This window comes from Castor canadensis, chromosome 19 (genome assembly GCF_047511655.1).
Source record: "Castor canadensis chromosome 19, mCasCan1.hap1v2, whole genome shotgun sequence".
NCBI lineage: Eukaryota > Metazoa > Chordata > Mammalia > Rodentia > Castoridae > Castor > Castor canadensis.
This window is the reverse complement of record NC_133404.1, coordinates 5,755,173-5,778,641: the sequence shown is the minus strand read 5'-3', so window position 1 is coordinate 5,778,641 and position 23,469 is coordinate 5,755,173. Positions and strand designations below refer to the sequence as shown.

The window sequence follows — 23,469 nt, the reverse complement described above, 5'->3', positions numbered from 1 at the left end:
TGTAACCGTTTTTTTTCTTATTGTCTCCATAAGGTCCGAAAGGCTCTGCGCAGCTCGGAGGCCTATGAAAACTTCTTGCGCTGTCTTGTTATCTTTAACCAGGAAGTGATCTCTCGGTCTGAGCTTGTGCAGCTTGTCTCTCCTTTTCTGGGGTAAGTGAAATTGGGGGCTGAGTCCCCAGTTCTTCTACTAAGGAGATGAGGTAGTGATTCACTTATTAGTACATAAGATGGGCAAAGTAAATTGAGATAAGTCAGTTGACTCAAATGTCAGTGTCAAAAGTAGTCAGCAGAGTATATATTGAAGTGTCAGTTGGCTGATGGCTAAAATTAATGGTCTTGTAATCTTCTGACCAGTGCTAGATGTTTATAGAGAAAAGTCTCTCTCAGGGTTCTAGAATCTTTGACAACCTAAGAATTATGTGAACACTGAAGCAATATTCTTGATCAATAGAATGGTTGGTTATTGTCTGCTTTTGGTGCAGCTCTTCCATCACCACCTTAACTGATCTGAGAGTCTTTTATAAGGAAAGGGGAACCCAAATGCTTGGAAGCAATGCTTCTTAGAAAATAATCGTCACTGGAATTTGTCCTGATAGCAGAGTTCTGACCCAATGCTGAACGATGGTAGTCATACTTCAAGATAAGTGTGTCATGCCTCTTAATTGCTTACCAGTTTTTGGTTTGATTCTTCAGGAAATTCCCTGAATTGTTTAATTGGTTTAAAAACTTTCTGGGCTATAAGGAGTCTGTACATCTGGAAACCTTTCCAAAGGAACGAGCCACAGAAGGAATTGCCATGGAGATAGATTATGCCTCTTGTAAACGGCTGGGCTCTAGCTATCGTGCCCTACCGAAAAGTTACCAGCAGCCCAAGTGTACAGGACGAACTCCTCTTTGTAAAGAGGTAAGGATCAGCCCTGGATCCTCATCTTCCTCTAGAAGGCAGTAGTGGGACCAGGGTTTGAGGATTGATATGAATAATGAAATCAAGGGCCTTTTCTGTTTGATACTTGGATTCAGAATCTTTTACTTACTAATATCCTTTTGTAAGCTTGCTAAGGTAAATTTGTGGAGTGATGGTAGCTGTTTCTTTCCCTCCCTAGAGTTCTATCTTTTTCTTGAGAACTGAAATGACCAGAAAGCTCTTACAGGCATTTGTTTCATTATCTCTTTTTCTACCCAAAGGTTTTAAATGATACCTGGGTTTCCTTCCCATCATGGTCTGAAGACTCCACCTTTGTTAGTTCCAAGAAGACTCAATATGAAGAACATATTTATCGTTGTGAAGACGAACGCTTTGAGGTACAAGCTCCTTTGTCATTTGAAGTTCAGGGAAATGGAGCTAAATGAAAGGGTTGTCTTAAATATTGTCTGTGAGGACTGGCCTTTTAAGACTATAAAGAGTCTAAAGACTCATTCTTCTGTAGTAAAAGCTGCTTGTGGTTCTCACTATGCTTTGTGTTTGTCAGATCTATCGTAAAATATTTTATGGCAAATGGGACTTATCTGGGCCACATCAGCCCTTTGTACAGAAACTGACCCCTTTTTTGGAAACAAGGTCTTGCTGTGTAGGTCAGACTGGCCTCGAATACAGGATCTTCCTGTCTCCAACTCCCAGGTGCTAGGATTATAGCTGTAAACTGCCACCCCTGGCTTGAATGGCATTTTGAAGATTGTTATGTTTAACGTGTAGAAAATCAGTAAAATTAGTATCTTAAAGCCTGTAAGGCTTTTTTTTTTTTTTTTTTTTTTTTAATTCATATGTGCATACAATGTTTAGGTCATTTCTCCCTCCCTTATAGCTTTCTTGAAGCGGTTTTTTGTTTTTTTTTAAATGACTTAAGGTCTCTGTATTAGTTTACTTATTTTTTTTTTTGGTATTTTGAGTTAGGTGCTCACTATGTAGCCTTGGCTATCCTTGAACTTGCTGTCTTCCTGCCTCAGCTTCTCAAGTGCTGGGATTATAGGTATGGCCACCATGCCCTGCCAGCCAGGTATCTTGGAGAGGCTAGCAAACCAGGTGTGCTTTGAGAACTGGAATTCTTTTTTTATATGTTTGGTGTTAATTTGGCTTCTTTTGAAGGAAAGTTAGAGACTATATTTTTTAAAAAAAATAATAAATTTATTGTATATATTTACTTTAGACTGTGTATTATTCCAACCCAGACTAGCCTTGAACTCTCAGTCCCTCCTGCCTCAGCCTCCCAAGGGTTGGGATTACAGGCCTGTGCCATCAGGCCCAGCAAGGAATGTTATTGTAAAGTAGTTGGGAAGGAAAGAGCTGGAATAAGTGAGTGAGCTGGTAGAAGGTCCTTGAATCAGGAAGTATAATAATAAAAGTCAGTTCACACTCCTGCGTGTTTAGATGTCTACTTCACCTATATATCACTACCAAAAAAGGGAAGTATGTCTACAGGGGTAGACGTATACATACCCAATTTACTGTATTTATTACATTAAATTGACTGGCTTTGCTGCTTCATATGGATGGGAAATACCTTTTTTTTTCCTTTTTAATCCAAACTGATTCAGCTCTCTGGCAGTGTTTTCCTTCTGAGTGCTTCAGCTGTTTGTGTTTTGAAGAGTCACATACTGCCTGGCCACTAGCAGGTGACTTGGTCATCTTTCACCCAGCATTTATAAATAGTTTCGGTCATTTCAGAAAAACAAACCATGATAGATAGATGCTAACTTCCGTGGGGAGTTTTACCAAGTTAAAGAAAGCATTTCTTTGTTACCTGTGTGAGAAGTTAGAAGGCAGAGCTGGGTATTTCTTTTGGACAGGATGTTCGTATTTTCTCTCAACTGGTATCCTTGCAAGTGAGAGTAACATCCTCATTTTCCATATGTGACTACAGCAAAGGAAAAAGAAGTGTGGCATGTGTATGTACTTAGTTTTTGGCAGGATAGGCTGGTTTGAAGAAGTGTTCTTTTATCAAGGTAGGTTGGTAATGCCATAGTACAGACAAGGTACAATCTCAAGAATACCCAACACATACACACATACACAAAAGGGATTGGCAGAGTGGCTCAAGTGGTAGAGTGCCTGTATAGCAAGCATGAGTCCCTGAGTTAGAAATAGTAAACTTGTTGTAACTTCTCATCTCATCACAACTCATTTGCCAGAACTGGTTGCATGGCCCTGTCCAGTCATGTGGAAGCCCAGAAGTTTAGTCCATCATTTGTCCATAACTGGGGGGATAGGAATCAGAAATACTTGACAAGATGACTACCATAGACTCCAGATAAGAAAAGTTATGGAACACTTGTGCAGACATTTGGTTTGTAGGCCTTGAGACTGCTCATTTACTTCATTTTTTGTTTCTTATTTAAAGACTCTTACGTTAATCCTAGGAAAAAGGTAGTCATGTCTTTAACCAGGGCAGGCTAAGCCACTGCCAGGAAATAAGTACCCAGAGTCCGGTAAGAATTTACATGGCTACTCACAAATACAGTATTGAACTTAAGAAATGATAGCCAGTGCCAGTGACTCATGCCTATAATCCTAGCTACTCAGGAGGCACAGATCAGGAGGATCACAGTTGGAAGCCAACCCTGGGCAAATAGTTCGCAAGACCCTATCTTGAAAAAAATCCATCACAACAAAGGGCAGGCTGGCTCAAGCGGTGTCAGAGTCCCTGCCAAGCAAGCATGAGGCCCTGAGTTCAAACCCCAGTGCTGCCCCTAAAAAAGAAAGAAATGACAGTCACTGAGCTTATTACTACTGGATGTGGAACAGCAAGACTTGAATATTTAAGTATTTCAAGTTATGCCCATAAAAAACTGCTTTTGGCATTGCTTTGATTATTATCATTTGTAACAAGTCTTATCAGTTTAAGAAAGTTTAGGGAATAATATCAGTAAAATAGCCTCCTGGTGGTAGGTCCCTCTGGCCTAGGATCAGCATCTTAAGCAAAGCACACTGTGGTGGAGATAGGAGCCATAACTACAAATCTGTCTTCAGTGGATGTTTCTTACGTACTAGGCATTGTGCTTAATGCTTTATGTGGCTAGTACCATTTAATCCAGAAAAATCCTCATATAACACTCATAAAGAGTGTTATATGGCTAGAATGACAGAGCCAGGATTCCAATCCCTACATTATTCTTCTAACTACTGCTCTATTCTGATTTGGCTCCTGAATACCCTTTAATTTCTTCCTTAGCTTGATGTAGTTTTAGAGACAAATCTGGCAACAATCCGAGTTCTGGAAGCAATACAGAAAAAGCTTTCCCGATTGTCTGCTGAAGAACAAGCCAAATTTCGCTTGGATAACACCCTTGGGGGTACATCAGAAGTCATCCATCGAAAAGCACTCCAGAGGATATATGCTGATAAAGCAGCTGATATCATTGATGGTCTGAGGAAGAACCCATCCATTGCTGTCCCAATTGTTCTTAAAAGGTATGTGAAAAAATGTACCCTTCATGCTTTAGTATGCTTCATGCCAGGTTTAGTGTCCCATTAAATAAGACTCATTTATAACCTGGTTTTTCCATGAGACCTCCAGTTCTCACCAGCCCTGGTGGTTGGAAACTGGGTGCAGAGTAGAATGGTGGTGGAACTTCTTTTTGGGGTTCTGTGTAATCAGTATTAGAGAACAAACCTTGTAACCTGGGAAATTACAGTGGAGGGCTGGGCATGTAACTCAGTAATAGAACACTTGCCTGGAATGTATAAAGCTCTGGGTTTGATCCGTGGCAACACACACATACACACACACATACACAAACACACAGAGCTTTGTATGTGTTTGAGGAGGATTGTTTTTATTTTTTAATTAATTGTTTTAATAAGATGGGGTCTTGCTGTATGCCAGGTTGGCCTTGAATTCCTGGGCTCACGCGATCTTCTTATCTCAGCCTCATGAGAAGCTGAGACTACTGGTACACACCATGGAGCCCAGCTTGAGAGGGAGTATTTTAAAAGAAAAGAACAAAGAAGAAAAAAGAATCAGCAGCCATTTTTTTGTTTTTGTTGTTGTTTTCTGTTAGGTGTTTTCAAGATGGGGTTTTGTAAGTCACTCTGTCTTTGTAAAACTTGATAATGTTCACAATTTAAAAAGAATCTGGGCTGGGTATGTAATGTAGTTCAGTGGTAGAGTGCTTGCCTAGCATGGTCAAGGCCCTGGGTTTGATTTACTTCTTCACCCTGCCCCAAGATTTGGTTTACTCCTACCACCCTTTCTTTTTTTCTTTCAGTACTAGGGTTTGAACTCAGCCCCCCAGCTTGCTTGGCGGTCTCTCTACCTCCTGAATCATGTCCTCAGCCCTTCTTGCTTTAGTTATTTTTTGGAAAAGGTCTTGCATCACAATCTTCCTTATGCTTTCCTGGTAGCTAGAATTATAGGTATGCACTACCATACCCAGAATACTTGTTGTGATTGGGTCTTACTAACTCTCTTCCCCATAATGGTGTGGAACTACAGTCTCCCAGTTTCGGCCTCCTGAGTAGCTGGGATTATAGGCCACTGGACCCATATATTTCTTTTTTTTTTTTTTTTGGCCAAGAATTCTTTCATCTAACAAGCCTTCGTGTCAGGCTTTGGTGTAGGGGGGTGCCTAAGGAAGGCCAGGCCTCCAAAAGGAGGTGAGAGATTGAGCTGAGCCCCATGGTCCTGTGAGTCAGTGCCCCTCTTGCCTGCACCAAGAATCCTTTGCTAAGAGCTGAGTTCCCCTCTCACTTGGTGAAAATTCTCACTTGCTGTACAGTTCACAAGCACCCTTCCTCAAGAACTGACACAAGATTGTTGTTACTCTTACCATTGGCACTAACTTCTGGGTTTTGAGGCACCATTATTTGCTTATGGTGATGTTTTGTTTTTACTCTCCTGGAGCATTGGCATCTGTGATTCTGGTCAGAACTTCAGACTGTCTGTGTCCTCTGCTCTTGAACTTTGCATTTCTATCAGCTTTGTGAACATCTGCAGAGTCATGCAGCAGAGAAACGGATTTATCTAGTCAAGAAGGAGAACCCCCTTTTCAAAGGATACATACTGGTATACCGTGGGATCTATAAAGTGTCTGTTTTTTTGTTTTTGAGACACGGTCTCACTTAGTCTGGCATTGAACTTGCAGTCTTCCTGCCTCAGCCTCCCAGGTGCTGTTGTTTGGTGTTTTGGAGTTTTGTTTGTTTTTCAGTACTGGGATTTGAACTCAACGCCTCATACTTGCTGGGCAGGCACTCTTACTGCTAGAGCCATTCCATTAGCCCTTGTAATGAGTTTTGAAATAAAGTGAACCTGTCATTTTTCTCATTTCTAAGCCCTCTGAATTCTCACGTTATTGTTTGTGCCCCCTTCCCACCCTACTAGGTTGAAGATGAAAGAGGAAGAATGGCGAGAAGCTCAGAGAGGCTTTAACAAGGTGTGGCGAGAGCAAAATGAGAAATACTACTTGAAGTCTCTGGACCATCAGGGCATCAACTTTAAACAGAATGACACCAAGGTCCTGAGATCTAAGAGTTTACTCAATGAAATCGAGAGTATCTATGATGAGGTGAGCTGGGCTGCTTCAGTCTTGGTGGGTCTGGTTTTCATGTTCAGTGTAGATTTAATTCCTGGAAATTAACATCATTATAAGAAAGCGAGGCCCTCCCAAGACCTGCTGATTTCTTCATGACTGTCTGTCATAGCCTTTTCTATTCTTGATCATCTACCATTTTAAACCTAAACCTCACTGTTAAGAATACTAGTAAATGAATTTTTACGTAAGCTTAATCATCCATATTTTGTCAATGTTATATTGTCATCCTCCATACCCCCCAGTCCAGAAGTATTTTAAAGTTACTCCCAGGCTATACCATATCCTCTATAAATGTTAATACAGAATTTTAAAAATAGTTTCAATTCTGTCCTTTTATCCGTACAAGTCTTCAAAGTCTAAAAATACCAGTCTTTTTGTATTAAACCAGTTTTCCCACATTACCTGTGTGTATCTGGAAGAGGCACAAAAATTACTAAGATTGGTTCCTAAGTTTTGGATTGGGTAGCCACATGATTTTTTTTATTTATCTGTGGTGCTAGAGTTTGAACTCAGGGCCTACAACTTGAGCCACTCCACCAGCCCTTTATTGTATAGGGTTTTTCGAGATAGGGTCTCACAAACTATTTGCCCAGGCTGTCTTCGAACCACAATCCCCCTGATCTCTGCTCCTGTGTAGCTAGGATTATAGATGTGAGCCACTGGCGCCTGGCTATTTTATTATTTTATGACAAGGTCTCACTATGTAAGCCCAGGCTGGCCTTGAATTCTAGATCCTCCTGCTTTACTCTCCCAAATGCTGGGATTATAGGTGTGCATTACACATCCAGTTGCCACTGTCATTAATAACAGGATGTACTGCTAGTATAGTCTTAGAGGTTTGTAACACAGTATATACATGTCACACAGTACTTTTCGTGTCTGTTCCATCAGAGGCAAGAGCAAGCTACAGAAGAGAACGCTGGTGTACCTGTTGGTCCACACCTCTCACTTGCCTATGAAGACAAACAGATACTGGAAGATGCTGCTGCTTTGATTATCCATCATGTGAAGAGGCAAACAGGCATTCAAAAGGAGGACAAATATAAAATCAAGCAAATCATGCATCATTTCATTCCAGATCTGCTGTTCGCTCAGAGAGGTGATCTCTCAGATGTGGAGGAAGAAGAGGAGGAAGAAATGGATATAGATGAAGCCACAGGGACAGCTAAGAAGCACAATGGTGTTGGGGGGAGCCCCCCTAAGTCCAAGCTCCTGTTTAGTAATACAGCAGCTCAAAAGTTAAGAGGGATGGATGAAGTATACAACCTCTTCTATGTCAATAACAACTGGTATATCTTTATGCGACTGCACCAGATTCTCTGCTTAAGGCTGCTACGAATTTGTTCCCAAGCTGAACGGCAAATTGAGGAAGAAAACCGAGAAAGAGAGTGGGAACGGGAAGTGCTAGGCATAAAGCGAGACAAGAGTGATAGCCCTGCCATACAGCTACGTCTCAAAGAACCTAGTGAGTGCTTAGACAGTTGGCTTACACAGGATATGATTAGGACATCAGTGTTTAGTTAACACTTGGAACTGCTTTCTTTTCTGCATAGAGCCACAGGCTTTAGATTCGAACTAGGGTTCAAATACTACCTTTGAACTTACTGGTTGTTTGACCTGACTTAAACTCAATGAGCCTATTATTTGTAAAATGGAGGTATTAATTATTACTTTATGGGTTTGCTGGGGGGCTTTGAGAAAATATGTATAACACCTTACACACTTTTCAGATCATGGACGCTTGCTTAGTCAGTGGTTGGTACTGTGGACACACCAGGGATGGGGGACCAATTGTCCAAATGTCAGATCTCTGGGTTACTGCAGAGTGTTTCAAAGGACAGAAACTAAAATGTCATAGTTGACTCCACTCTGTGATAGGACATACATTCCTAGTTATTCATGCATTAGGCAAATGGAAATTTTCTTAGATACATGTGAGCAAAGTTCCAATTCAAGATGGTGTGAGACATAGCAGAATAGGTACGACAGGAATAAAGATAAGAGAATTCAAGATGAAGAAAACAAGGGAAGCTTAAGGAAGCCACCATATACTTCAATTCTCTTGTGCCTGCTTTCTGATAATAGTTCAGTTTATCAATTAGGCACTTGAGTTGTGAGCCAAAAGCATTCTCATATGCCTTTCTTCTGGACTGTTCAGGAAATAACAAACCTGAAAAGCAAGGTTTTTGTTTTGTTTTTATGGATTACAATAGTAGGCATCCCATGTGTAGCCCTAGCTTTATCTGTTGAAAAGCTAGTGATGCTGTGAATTATTCTAGAAGCTTTATCTGGATTAGTCCTAGTTTGAAAGAGATGTGGTGATTCCTTCTGCTTCGGTAGAAATTAGAGACAAAACGGCTTAATCCTAGCCTGACCACTGACTTGACTTGGATTGAGGTTTACATAGTTTGGTCTTAAGTGATGAAGTCAACCATCATACTGGTCATGGCTTGCATTTACACATCTGTGGTTTGGGCTCATAGCTTTATACTCTCATAAAGGGGTTTTTCATAGCAAGGTTATAGTCTATGCCTGTTTTGTGGGGTTGAACAAAGGTGATGTTCTGTAATGAAACTCAAGCCATTTGATTATTTTAAACTGTAATTGTCCTGTTTTGCCTGTCTATAAGGATTCTACCATACTTCAGGTAAATGGAGGTAGATTTGGTTTTGCTCTTAGTTCCCCCCGCCACATGCTACAAATAGGTAACCCAATTAGTCCTCATTGAAGTAGTTCTTTCTGTAATGTTTCACTTGAGTCACCTTTTTTACTGAAATACAAAATCACAAAATATATACTAAAAAGTATACAAATCAAAATTTTACCCCTCAGTATATTTTTCCACAGTAAATATAATTGTGTTCAAGAAAGACATCAAGAAACGACATAACCAAGACCTCAGTATCCAACTTGAGCTGCTCTCTTGATTTCAAAGTTATGTCAAGTTTCTGAACTTGACATAAATGGGTCTTATTTTATTAAGCTTAGGAGGGCTCTTTGACTGTTCTTATGTCCTTCACTAGTTGTCAGATGTCTCTTTAAGTACTGATTAATTCCAACTAGTGGTTGAAATGATTCATGTGCAGCCTGGACAAATCATTTAATGCAATTTGAAATACAGTGTTGCAAATCTGTTTTTAAACAAAAGGACTTTGACAAATGCAGATTACTTAAATATTCATCATAATGGATTTAATTTATATTTCCATTCTATTCCTGAGCGGGTTCCCAGTGCTACCAGTGCATGGCTAGTACACAGCTGGGTCTGCCTTTTCTTATCTGTACTTTATGTGCTTCATTGAAATATCTTTATGAGCAAGTGATTCCTATAGGGAATGTTCGTGTCCAGGCTGAAAAGCCAACAAATTGAAGAATCCTTTTCCTTGGGATAGTTTGCTCTACTGTCATGCCGAGCCTAGCAGTGCTGTAAAGTAATCTTTCTAGCACGATCAGTCAGTATTGGAAGCTTTGGAAGCGGCTGATAAAGTTGCAGAGTCACTCTCCTGATGGACAGCATTGATTATAGCCACCTGTTAGATTTCATCTCTGTCTGCAGTGGGTTAAGTGGGTGATTTGCATATCTAGTGTTTGTCCTTTCAAATGCTGTTTAGGCCAGCTGTGGGATTTGCCCTGCCCTCTGTCCTCAATCTTTTCTTAGCAGGGTAAGGCCTCACCTGTCCCATCTCTCCTATAGTGGATGTTGACGTAGAAGATTATTACCCAGCTTTCCTGGACATGGTGCGGAGCCTGCTGGATGGCAACATAGACTCATCTCAGTATGAAGATTCGCTAAGAGAGATGTTCACCATTCACGCCTACATTGCCTTCACCATGGATAAACTGATCCAGAGCATCGTCAGACAGGTGAGGACATGGGTGGAAGCTACGGTTGGTGAGAGAAGTCCTTAATCTAAAGGTTGGTTTGGCAAAAAGAAAAGGCAAGATTTCCATGAAGAAAAGAAAGGCCAGCTTGCTCATGTAACAGTGTTCATAAACATGGCTCTGTATGGGATAGGGCAAAATTAAGGTCAAGTCTGATTTCTTATGTTAACAAAGCATGGTTTTCCAGCCACAGACTCTGCTCCTTTGCAGTTTTCAATCTGCATCTCCTTGGCTGGCCACCTATGGAGAGCACAGAGGTCCTGACTCCTACTCCGCACCCTGCCTTCCCTACTAGCCCATAACTGGCCTATCTTGTGTGAGGAGCAAGCGCAGCATGTAGCATTGCCTCTTTTGCAGATGTTGGTAATTTTGTGCACTTGCTTCAATTCATATTTGAAATTCTACATCTTTTGCAATGCTCTGCCCACCTCCTTTATTTGAGGTTCCCTTTAAGTTAGGCTTTGTGTTGCTTTTGTGTTTTGTTCCTGGGAGGTATTTTTGGAGACAGCATCTTACCATGTAGTCCAGGCTGGCTTGGAACTAGTGATTCTCCTTGCCTCTACCTCCCGAGTGCTGGAATTAAGGTGTAACAATAATATCTTGATAACAAATAGCTGGTAACAGTCACATTTTCTACTTCTTGGCCTTCTGATCTGAGTTTTGTTTTAGTATACAACTTTTATATAGGAAAAACAAATTCAAATCCTAGACTCCATGCTGCCACTGTGGAGGGAAAAAAGCTTGTTGCTCAGTGCTTTCTTGGGATAAAATACTGAATTTTTTGCAGTGTAACCATGCTTTTGGCTTGATTTTTGGTAGGAGTCCTGCCTCTGCATACCCATAGTATCTATTCAGGACAGGGAGATAGGGCTTCACTACCTGAATCTTGGATATTAGAAAATGTTGTCAGGCAGATCGCTTTTTCCTAAAAGTGAAAGAAGCTACTAGGCCTTCACATAAAGGGGTCTGGATGGTGACTGACAAAAATCATTATTGGATACAACCAGCTATGCTCATAATTTGAGAAGTCCCTGTTAATTCTCTTAATTTCTGTAAAATATGACTAGTTAAGTTGTGCTTACGTTTCTGCTTACAACTACCACCAGCCCCACAACTATAAAAGAAAGTCAGTAAACTTACTTTTTATAAACCTGAGATCAGTTTTTGAAACAATAGATATAATTACCCCATTTACTAGAAGCATCTAGTTATGATGAGCCTTCTTTTCTTTTCTTTTTTTTTTTTTTTTTTTTTTTGCGATTCTTGGGCTTGAACTCAGGGGCTACACCTTGAGCCACTCCACCAGCCCTTTTTTGTGAAGGGATTTTTTTCAAGACAGGGATTTGTAAACTATTTGCCTGGGCTGGCTTTGAACCATGATCCTGTGATCTCTGCCTCCTGAGTAACTAGGATTACAGGTGTGAGCCACCTGTACCTGTGTATCTGGCTTTGATACTCAGTCAGTAACACATACTGTCCCAACCGTGGTTTTTGTTTTTTGGTTTTTTTTTTTAATGGAAACAGAGGTTTCTAAGATGTGTTCAAGCTTCTCATCTTAACTCTTCAGTGGGATGTATTTCCTCTCTCATTCTCCTCTTCTCACTTGGTGTTCCCCAAGAGTTCATTGCTGACTGGAGGTAGAACACCATGTAAGCCATATAATTATTTGTCTTACCTTTTCCAGGCTGGTTTAAGAGGGATTAATTTTAATTTTAAGTATACAATGGGTAGTCTAAGTACAGAACTCAGAGTATGACCACACCATGTGAGACTGGGAAGTCTCCTTCTCTTTTGTATCCCTTTTTCTTGGACATCTCCCATTCTTGTGCATCTGTGTGGATGCACATTCAACATGTAATTCAGACTTCTTCAGCCTCTGAGACTTTGGCTTGTCAGGGTAGTGCCTCTGGCCCCAGCATTACTCAGCCTTTGCATACAGACGCTCTTCTGTCAGAAATCTAGCAAACCCTCTCCATGTGTCATTGCACATTTCCAAGACAATCTGATCAGATTTGTAGTGGGGTGGTGGGTCACTAGTTATCTCTGGATTTGTAGTGCTGCCCTTTCAAGAGATTATAAGAGGGAATAGATATCCAAAAAGAAGATATGGATAGGGAGTCAGTGACATATTCTACTTAGATAAGAAAGTGTAACTCAGAAGTTTCTATGTGGTAGACAGAGATTATGTTTGGATAGTCTTTTCACCTTGCTTTTTCTCTTGCATACACTATATCTTAAGCTTTTTATTGAGTTATTTAGTCATAAAGCATTACTTTAGCAGTGATAACTACCATTAATCTTTTATCTGGACTAATCATAATTTATTTAACCATGTGCAGTAAGTAGTTGTCATAGTTACTAACACTTCAAAAAGAATAGCTTCCTCCCAATAGAACAGCTTAGTGGTTACAAAAACTTAAAAGTAAAATAGATAAAATGATACTGAAATTAACATTTTACTATCTTAACTTTTTTTTCTTGATATATTGGTGGATAAAATCTCATTTGTAGGAATTTTTATTTCAAATTAGAAATAGTAGGCTGGGGTTGTAGCTCAGTGGTAGAGTGCTTGCATAGCATGTATCAGGTCCTGGGTTCCTGCCCAGCATCACCAAAAATAAGAAATTTTTCTTAAAAAACAAGCTGGGGCTGGGCACTGGTAGCTCACGCCTTTAGTCCTAGCTGCTCAGGAGGCAGAGATAGGGAGGATAGCAGTTCAAAGCACCCCTGGCATATAGTCCACAGGACCTTATCTCAAAAAAAAAAATCACAAAAAAGGGCTGGTGGAGTGGCTCAAGGTGTAGGCCCTGAGTTCAAGCCCCAGTACTGCCAAAAAAAAAAAAAAAAAAGGAGGAGCCAGGTGCTGTAACTCAAGCCTGAAATCCTAGCTACTTGGGAAATAGAGATCTAGAAGATCATGGTTTGAGGCCAGCCCAGGCAAAAGAAGTTTGCTGAGACTCCATCTTAACCATTTGCTGGGTATGGTGGCACTCACCTGTCATCCCCAGCTATACAGGGAAGTGCACAAAGGAGGACTGTGCTCCATGCTGGCCTGGCATAAAGTGAGACCATATCTCAAAATTAAACAAAGCAATAGGATTGGGGGTGTGGCCCAAGGTGCCTTAGCAAATGTGAGGCCCTGAATTCAACCACTCAAGACCTTTATGAAATGGAATTCTGAAAGGCTTGACTTTCTAATTATTGTATGAATGTTAGAAAAGTTACCAGTTGTCAATCATGATTAGCCTGTATTGAAAATGAATTAATTGTAGGATGCACTCACATAGTTCTTTTACGTTCAGTCCCCAGCCTTGGAAAAGGGGGGGGGGGAGGGAGGAAGGAAGGAAGAAAATTAACATATGCAAATTAAGTATTACACTGTTTATCAAATGTACAAAAAATAGGTGGTATGTTGGTAAGGGTATGGCCTAGGAGTAGGGAAGCTCAACTAATCCTTCAACTGAGTGTACTCCTGGGCGGTTAATTCAGCAACCATTTCTTAAGTACCCAAAGAGTTTCACAGTTTGTGTAAGAGCTAAGAATACAGATGAGAATCTTTTTGTTTTATTTTAGACTGAATCTTGCTAGTAGCCTAGGCTGGTCTCAAATTCTCCATCTTCTTGTCTCAGACTCCTCTGAGTGCTAGGATGACACACCAGGCTTAGGCATAGATCTTATGGTTCTTCTAAGGCTCCTCTTCTCACCCCAGCTTATAGTTTTCTCATCTAACATGAAAAAAATGTGTTTTACAACAGGGTACCCCTTCCTTTTTAGCCTGTTTTCTGGGCTAGTTTTGAGAATCAGGTGAAAAAAATGCTGGGAGCCTTTTTTTTTTTTTTTTTAAAGATCCTTAGAATTTATTTCATTTCTCTTTTTTTTTGGTGCTTGTGATTGAACACCAGCATGCTTGATGCCTCAAGCATGCTATCCAAGTAGTGTACCACTAAGCTATACCCACAGCCCTGGTTGGTTTACTGATAAGGTTGATAACCTTGACCTAGTTCTCCAAGATGATGATAAGGTGCTTTTGCATGATGAACTTTCTAGAAGTACAAACCAAAAAAACCCTCTTCCAGTAGAGTGACTAGATGGTGAGATACTATTTTCTTGGTTCATTGATGACATGCCTGTTTTATTTCAGCTGCAGCACATTGTCAGTGATGAGATCTGTGTGCAGGTGACTGACCTTTACCTGGCAGAAAACAACAATGGGGCCACTGGAGGCCAGCTGAACACACAGACTGCAAGAAGCCTCCTGGAGTCAACATATCAGCGGAAGGCAGAGCAGCTTATGTCAGATGAGAATTGCTTTAAGGTGAGAGTGCTTATGTTACCAAGCACCTTGCTAGTGATAATGAAGTTGTTAGGACTCTACTGAAGGTGAAACCATCATGGTATGTTTACCGATTCCACTTCTGGAACTCCTCAGAATTCCTAATGGGTCTATCAGAGGACAAAGAATATGGAAAAGTGGAAGTAGTTCTTTACATGGGCAGATGTCTACTTTGGTTCTTTCTTGTGTGTGTGTGTTTTTTTTTTAATTAGTTATATATTAGTATTTTGTATTCTGCCTTTTCTCTGAACTTTTTTTCATATTACAGTGTTTTTGTAATTGTTGGAAAATGTTAATAATGAAATCTATGGTCATTGTTAAAAACAAATAGAGAATGCAGACAACCCAAAAAAAGATGACTTAAAAGTTTTTTCCTGAAATAATCACTGAGGACATTTCTAAATTTTGTTTCAGTATATGTTTTGAAAGAGCTTATACTGGACAAAATGTACTGTAACTTATTTTCCTCAATTAGTAGCACCCCTGGCTCTTCAAAATTGTTTTTATGGCTATTTGTATTTTGTTGTTACTGTTTGTGGCAGGGTCTTGCGGCCTTGAACTTGACACTCCTTTCTCAGCCTTCTGAGTGCTGGGAGTGTAGGCATGTACCACCATGCCAGACTATATTTCATGTTACAGAAAACTAAACACCTGTCATATCGGGAAGAGAAGATCCATGTACCAGTCTCCACTGATAGCTGTTTTTTGTAAAACATGGCTTTTGTTTGCTTTTGTTAATGTGTTGCTTTTAAATATGAATTTAAACACACAATCTTACCAGAACTTCGGGCACAAATGGTGCCATTATAGCAAAGCATTTCTTTGTTTTTTTAAAGCACTGTAGACTTGATTACATCTTTGTATTAAGTCCAATAAATGGTAGTATCAATGGAAAGAATATTGGTATTTTACTATTCTAATAAATAATTTCCTAGGCACTCTTATTGGCATTAATTATTGGCTTAGCTAATTGAACAGTTATATATTTATTTCTGGTAGCAAGACTGGATTTTACTTTTCTTGTCACTGGTATCCCAAGTTTTTGAAAATCTTTGTCATCTCCTCAGTTGGACCAAAATTTTATAATTTTACTACCTCTTCACCTTCCACAACTTGAGGAGCTAGGTTATAGCTTTGGAGATGGATTTTTCTTTATACTCTGGCTTCTATTTGCAGCTTATGTTCATTCAAAGTCAAGGCCAGGTTCAGCTGACCATTGAGCTTCTGGACACAGAAGAAGAAAACTCAGATGACCCAGTGGAAGCAGAGGTATGGACAAGTATATTAAAATACTGTGTGCAGAATAGCATTGGCATGTTCTGAGAATCTGACCTGGTGACCCTGTCTTCTAGAATAAAGGGAAGGGCTGCCTCAGTTTACCCTTATTAAAGCCATCTCTTCTGTCCTTTTCTTTTTTTTTTGGTGCTGGGATCGAACCCAGGGCCTCACACATGCTAGGCAAGCGCTGTATCACCAAGCTATATCCCAGCCCTAAGCCATCTCTTCTGAGGAAATGTTATGGTTGGCAGCTTTCCTGCTTTATCCTAATGCATAAAAAAACAACAAAGCTGGTCACCAGTGGCTCATGCCTGTGATCCTAGCTATTCAGGAGGCAGAGGTGAGGAGGACTAAGGTAAGGTTCAGAGCCAGCCCCAGGCAAATAATTTGCAATACCCTATCTTGAAAACACCCAACACAGAAAGAGCTGGTGGAGTGGCTCAAGTGGTAGAACACTTGCCTAGTAAATGTGAGGCTCTGAGTTCAGACTCCAGTACCACCAAAAGGAAAAGAAAAAGAAAGAACACATGGCATCTTGGCTCTTGTGTTATGCTTACTTTTTATTGGCCTAGATGAAGCCAGGAATTCTGGACTCAGAGAATGGACAGTGAAATGATTATCATACTTGGTCTAGAAGGTAATTTAAGTGGGAGGTACAGGCTTGTATATGACGTTGGGGTATAAAAGAAAAGAATATTGGCTTGTAGTTGCCAAATATTTGGGGTTTTTTTTCCCCCCCAAAGTGGTGCCAGAAATTCAACTTTTCATGTAGAAGATACTGATTTTCAGACATTGTCTCCATGCATTTTCTTCAACAAAACCCTGTGTGGGGAATTAAAACTTGTTAGTCAGCCAGTTTCTACCCTTATGACATCTGATAACCATTTTAGATAGAGTTCTGTTAGCCATCTTACTAACAGAATCATTTATTTATTTGTTTGTTTATTTATTTTGTCTAGTGGTGTTATTGGGGTTTGAACTCAGGCCTCCCACTTGCTAGGCAGGCACTCTACCACTGGAATCATGCCCACAGCCCTCTAAAACAGATTTTCGTGGTACTGGGACTTTTAACTCTGGGTCTGACACTTGTTAGGCAGGCACTGAACCACTTGAGCCATTCTACCTATCCTGAACTGTGTTGGGTATTTTCAAGATAGGGTCTTGCTAACTATTTGCCCAGGCTGGTTTTGAACCAAGATTCTCCTGATCTCTGCCTCCTGAGTAGCTAGGATTATAGGTGTGAGCCACCAGCACCTGGCATAAAACAGAATTTTTTTTTTTATTATTATTATTCATATGTGCATACAAGGCTTGGGTCATTTGCCCCCACTCCCTCCCTTACCACCCACTCCGCCCCCTCCCTCTCCCCCCCACCCCCTCAATACCCAGCAGAAACTATTTTGCCCTTATTTCTAATTTTGTTGTAGAGAGTATAAGCAATAATAGGAAGGAACAAGGGGTTTTGCTGGTTGAGATAAGGATAGCAATACAGGGCATTGACTCACATTGATTTCCTGTGCGTGGGTGTTACCTTCTACGTTATTTCTTTTTGATCTAACCTTTTCTCTAGTTCCTGTTCCCCTTTTCCTATTGGCCTAAGTTGCTTTTAAGGTATCTGCCTTAGTTTCTCTGCGTTAAGGGCAACAAATGCTAGCTAATTTTTTAGGTGTCTTACCTATCCTCACCCCTCCCTTGTGTGCTAAAGCTTTTATCATGTGCTCATAGTCCAATCCCCTTGTTGTGTTTGCCCTTGATCTAATGTCTACATATGAGGGAGAACATAGGATTTTTGGTCTTTTGGGCCAGGCCAACCTCACTCAGAATGATGTTCTCCAATTCCATCCATTTACCAGCGAATGATAACATTTCGTTCTTCTTCATGGCTGCATAAAATTCCATTGTGTATAGATACCACATTTTCTTAATCCATTCGTCAGTGGTGGGGCATCTTGGCTGTTTCCATAACTTGGCTATTGTGAATAGTGCCGCAATAAACATGGGTGTGCAGGTGCCTCTGGAGTAACCTGTGTCACAGTCTCTTGGGTATATCCCTAAGAGTGGTATTGCTGGATCAAATGGTAGATCGATGTCTAGCTTTTTAAGTAGCCTCCAAATTTTTTTCCTGAGTGGTTGTAGTAGTCTGCATCCCCACCAACAGTGTAAGAGGGTTCCTTTTTCCCCGCATCCTCGCCAACACCTGTTGGTAGTGGTGTTGCTGATGATGGCTATTCTAACAGGGGTGAGGTGGAATCTTAGTGTGGTTTTAATTTGCATTTCCTTTATTGCTAGAGATGGTGAGCATTTTTTCATGTGTTTTTTGGCCATTTGAATTTCTTCTTTTGAGAAAGTTCTGTTTAGTTCACTTGCCCATTTCTTTATTGGGTCATTAGTTTTGGGAGAATTTAGTTTTTTAAGTTCCCTATATATTCTGGTTATCAGTCCTTTGTCTGATGTATAGTTGGCAAATATTTTCTCCCACTCTGTGGGTGTTGTCTTCAGTTTAGAGACCATTTCTTTTGATGAACAGAAGCTTTTTAGCTTTATGAGGTCCCATTTATCTATGCTATCTCTTACTTGCTGTGCTGCTGGGCTTTCATTGAGAAAGTTCTTACCTATACCTACTAACTCCAGAGTATTTCCTACTCTTTCCTGTATCAACTTTAGAGTTTGGGGTCTGATATTAAGATCCTTGATCCATTTTGACTTAATCTTGGTATAGGGTGATATACATGGATCTAGTTTTAGTTTTTTGCAGACTGCTAACCAGTTTTCCCAGCAGTTTTTGTTGAAGAGGCTGGTTTTGAATCAAGATTCTCCTGATCTCTGCCTCCTGAGTAGCTAGGATTATAGGCGTGAGCCACCAGCACCTGGCATAAAACAGAATTCTTAAACCAATTCTAACACCAAGTAATAAGTGTGCCGTTAGGGAAAAAGATGTCACTTGTTTTTTGCAGTGCTAGGGATCAAACCCAGGGCCTCACTCATGCTATACACAAACACTCTACTGCTGAGGTACATCTCCAATCCTTGGTTTTTTGAGACAAAAAAGTATAGTTCAGGCTGGCTTTGAACTCATTATGTAGCCCAGGTAGGACTTAAAGCTAACTATCCTCCTGCCTCCATCTCCGTATGGTGGGACAACAGGCATGTGCTACCATGTCCACCTGATTGTTTTGATCTTGAAATTTATAGATTTTGGACATTTTAATCATAGAATTTACAAGACTGCCTGATAAAAATGTAGCTCAGTTTTGATGATGGCTCTACTTGCATTTTGTGTTTCTTGTCCTAGCGCTGGTCAGACTATGTGGAGCGATACATGAATTCTGATACTACCTCTCCTGAACTTCGTGAACATTTGGCACAGAAACCAGTATTTCTCCCAAGGTGAGTGCACCAAGTCGCCTGTTCGTGATATGCATATATACGTATGCACACTTGAGTGGAGAGTTAAGTGACTTTCAGAGTCTTGGTTTGCACGTATTCTGCTTGTTTGTTCTGTCTGCTGAGAATGTTGAATCCAAGATATGTATGGCTGTTACAATATATACTTACCTGGAGCATCCCTCACAGTGCATCAGGGAGGATCAGCAATAACTTCCCCTACATTGGATGAGCATGTTAGAGCCTCCAAGTTTCGATGATTCACCAAGAGGACTCACAGGACTCAGTATCTAGTCATACTTGTAACCAGGATTTATTACAACAAGAAAATACAAAGCAAATCAGCAAAGGGAAAATGTGCCTGTGGCAAAATTGAAGGAAGCAAGGCTCAAGTTTCCAAGATTCCTATCCCAGTGGCATTACACAAGACGCTCTTAACTTTCAAACAGTGTATATGAAATGTCACCTCCCAGGGAAGCTCATTAGAGACTTGGGGCCTGGTTTTTCTTGAGTGCTAGTCACGTAGGCACCTTCTTCCTAGCATACATGAAAATTCTACCCTGTCAGAAGAAAAGCAGGTTTTTAGCATAAACCATATATAGTTTGTATAAACAGTTTAGGTACAATGGGACATTTTGGAAATAGTGGAAGAAAGTACTTTAAAATCTAAGATCCCACACTTCAGCCAAGGGACAAAGCCTTTCAAAAGTCTGAGAGCTGTTAGGTGAACTCTTTAATGCATAAAATTTTTAAAATTTCTTCTTTTATACAGGCAGATTGTAATGCTAAATTTAATTTAATTTAATGAGAAAAACATTAAATAAAGTAACTGGATGTAGTCGGACATGTCCATAGTCCCCGCTCTCTGAGGCAGAGACAGGAGAATCACAAGTTCGAGTCCAGCTTCGGCTACCTAATGAGGTCTGTCTCAAAAAAGAAAAGAAAAGAAGTAAAATAGCTTTCTTTCTTCCCAACTTTGGAAGTGAAGTCTCATGTCCTAAAGATATATTATTCCAGTATTACTATACTTAATCCTAATGATAACATGGAAAGAGTTCCACCAGAAAGGGCCCTGCCTGTCTTCTAGTCTGATTCATTTAGCATTTTGAGCAGTTGTTGTGTGCCATGCTCCTCTCAACAAAACAGGTGTGAAGTCTGTGCACATGACAGAAAACATATCATGGTATATTTCTTACCACATTTGAAGAGGGTTTTTTTTGTTTGTTTATTTTCTTTTATTTTTTTGTGGTACTGAAGATTAAATTTAGGGCCTCACAATTGCTATGCAGACACTATACAACTTAAGCCACTCCCCCAGTCCAAGGAAGAGTTTAAAAAAGTTTATACTGCATATTGTAGACAGTATGGGGAAGGAAGAACTCTCGTGCACTTTGAGACAAAATTAAGAAACCAATACAGTCGTTCTGGGTCAGGGCAGTTAAAATATGGAAGAATCTTCACCCTAGAATTTTTTTTAATATTGACATAAAGACGAGTATTTTAATCACATACATTCATGCAGTATTCAACTTTAGAAGACTTTGAAATATTTTACACTAAAAACTGTTCACTTGTAGTCAGGTTAGGAAACACAAACATTGGTAGAAACTAATTTTCACATAACGAACTGCTGGGAGGTAGAATCCTAAAATCAGGTTCCAGCTTCAGCTATAATTGACAGCACAAGGCAAACCATTCATTTTAGCGTTGCACAAGTGTATGAAAGAACCATTTGAGTTGATTTATTAACTTCAAGCCACATGATTTTAAAAGATAGGTAAGGGTCCCATGTTACAAGAATTTAAAAATTGATTATTTAATCTGGGTGAGGTGACAGATTCCTGTAATCCTAGCATTTGGGAGGTGGAGGGAAGCAGATCACCAGTTTGACGCTAGCCTGAGCTACCTAGCAAGACCCTGTCTCAAAAAAAAAATTACATAATAAATAATGGGAACTGATGAGTGGTCAAACAGCCACTAAACATTATAATCAGTTAACAAACAGGCCCAAAGGATCATGCATCTACTTTCATTGTATCATCTTGACTTTTTCCCCCCCAAACATAAGAGACATTTAATTCATATTAGCTCTACTAATTATATCTGTTAATTTTATTCCCATCTGAAATTAATATTTAAATGGAACACCTGGTAACTCATTCTGCAGTTTTTGAAATTTAAGCAGATTTAAGCAAATATTAAAATTAGAGTGAGCAATGTCTTATCAATTATGAACTTGAAGATATTACTGGGCGCAGGGCACCAGAGGCTCATGACTATGATCCTAGCTACTCAGGAGGATGGTGGTTCATGTTCAGCCTGGGCAAAGAGAAAAAAGGGGAAGACCCTATCTCAAAAATACCCAACACAAGAAAGAGCTGGTGGAGTGGCTCACATGGTAAAGTGGCAGAGTACCTGCCTAGGAAGAGTACAGCCCTAAATTCAAACCCTAGTACCATCAAAACAAAAAAATTTTTTTTTGGTTACTTTATAGTATGAACTACAGGTAAAAATCTAAGAGGACATATATAAGTAGAAAACATTTGCTAATTTAAGACATACAGTAAATATAAACAAGTTTAAGTCTCAACAGTTCCCACTTACAAATAAAATCAGAATAAATACAACTTTTTGAGGGCCCCAGGCCTTTTTACTTTAGTTATTCTTTTAGTTTATTTTCCAGTAGGGTCATGCTTTTATGACTGAGCCTACCTAGATCTCTATCCTCCTATTACTTTTCCTACATAGCTGGGATGACAGGCATGCTCCATCATTCCCAGCTTTTTACTAGTTAAGTGGGGTCTTGCTAACTGTTTCTGTAGGCCAGCCTTGGAACTGAGCTGCACCCCTAGTCTCCACCTCCAAAATAGCTTAGAAAACAGGCCTTGAATCACCACATCTCACTTTTGTTTGGAGACAGTCTTAGTATGTAGCCCAGGCTCAAACTTACTCTTCAGCCCAGTCTGAACCTGAATTTGAAATCCTCCTGCCTCCGCCTCTAGAGGGCTGAGATTAAAGGCATGTACCACCATGCTTGGCTAAACACAACTATTAAAAGAGCCAGAACTTTGGTTTACAATGATCTATCTTAAGCTAAGGTTTTCAGTTTTTTAGTTTTGAAGCCCCTTACACTCCTAGGGCTTGAATACCCCAAAGAGCTTTTGTTTATGGAGATTATACAGTAATATTTAAACATTTGAGATTAAAACTGAGAAATACATTTAAAAATAATACTAAACCCACTATATTTTCATACATGATACTTAATTTGAAACAAAAAATTAGTAAAAAGTGACATTGTTTTACATTTTGCGTATCTGCTTAATATAAAAGAAGGATCTGGCCTTCCTCAAGTATGTAGCCAAAAAAGGAACTGTTTTCATGTCCTTTCAGATAATTGTGGATAGTCTTCTTTGATATGACAATGAAACTGTCAATGAGCTTTTCATGCAGTTTTGTCAAAAACAATTGATTTACTTCATATCTTGAATGAAAGATAATAATTTACTAATGTTAAATGTTGACACAATTTCCATAGTTCTTCCAAGTGTCACACTCATCTCTACTGCCATTGACTTCATCAACACATATCTAAATACTGGGAAGATGCCAAGCTTGTGTTCCCTGCTATCAGCTTACCAAAATTCGGTTTTGCTTGAATGTTCAAATGTTACCATTGGCACAAACTGTTAGTTGTTTTCTTTGAAGTAACAGGCTGCCATGTTCATTTTTGAGAAAATGTCACAAACTCAAGGCTAACTTTCAGGTAAAAGTGGGGATTCATTTGCATCTCACAAAATTGCTCAAGTGCTTTTAAGAATCCCATTATACTTTAATACACAAAGGTGCTTTATATGCCTTTCTCATCTTATTATTCAACATATTTAAAAGATAGGAACTGAGGAGGCAGGAATACATTAAAAATGTTAACTGCTTCAAGGACATTCTTAAGCAAAACTGGCCCTGTCACTTGAGTGCTGGTGCACAGGCAGAGAATAGTGACTTGTTTTTTTTTGTTTAATTACTGTGTACTGGGGGGTACATTTTGACATTTATAAAAGTTCT

The 23,469-nt window shown here is 39.8% G+C and overlaps 1 protein-coding gene across 3 annotated transcripts in view; it reads left to right on the top strand.

Annotated features, from left to right (window-relative positions):
• Positions 1-23,469, top strand: part of Sin3a (SIN3 transcription regulator family member A) — a 62,983-nt gene that overhangs the window by 33,661 nt on the left and 5,853 nt on the right. For all 3 annotated transcript variants that reach the window (XM_074061634.1, XM_020175858.2, XM_074061635.1), the window contains exons 10-19: positions 34-152; positions 696-906; positions 1,188-1,304; positions 4,169-4,407; positions 6,317-6,500; positions 7,419-7,992; positions 10,222-10,391; positions 14,551-14,724; positions 15,919-16,011; positions 19,313-19,407. In XM_074061634.1, the coding sequence (XP_073917735.1) occupies positions 34-152; positions 696-906; positions 1,188-1,304; positions 4,169-4,407; positions 6,317-6,500; positions 7,419-7,992; positions 10,222-10,391; positions 14,551-14,724; positions 15,919-16,011; positions 19,313-19,407 (1,976 nt within the window). The remainder of the gene's footprint in view (positions 1-33; positions 153-695; positions 907-1,187; positions 1,305-4,168; positions 4,408-6,316; positions 6,501-7,418; positions 7,993-10,221; positions 10,392-14,550; positions 14,725-15,918; positions 16,012-19,312; positions 19,408-23,469) is intronic.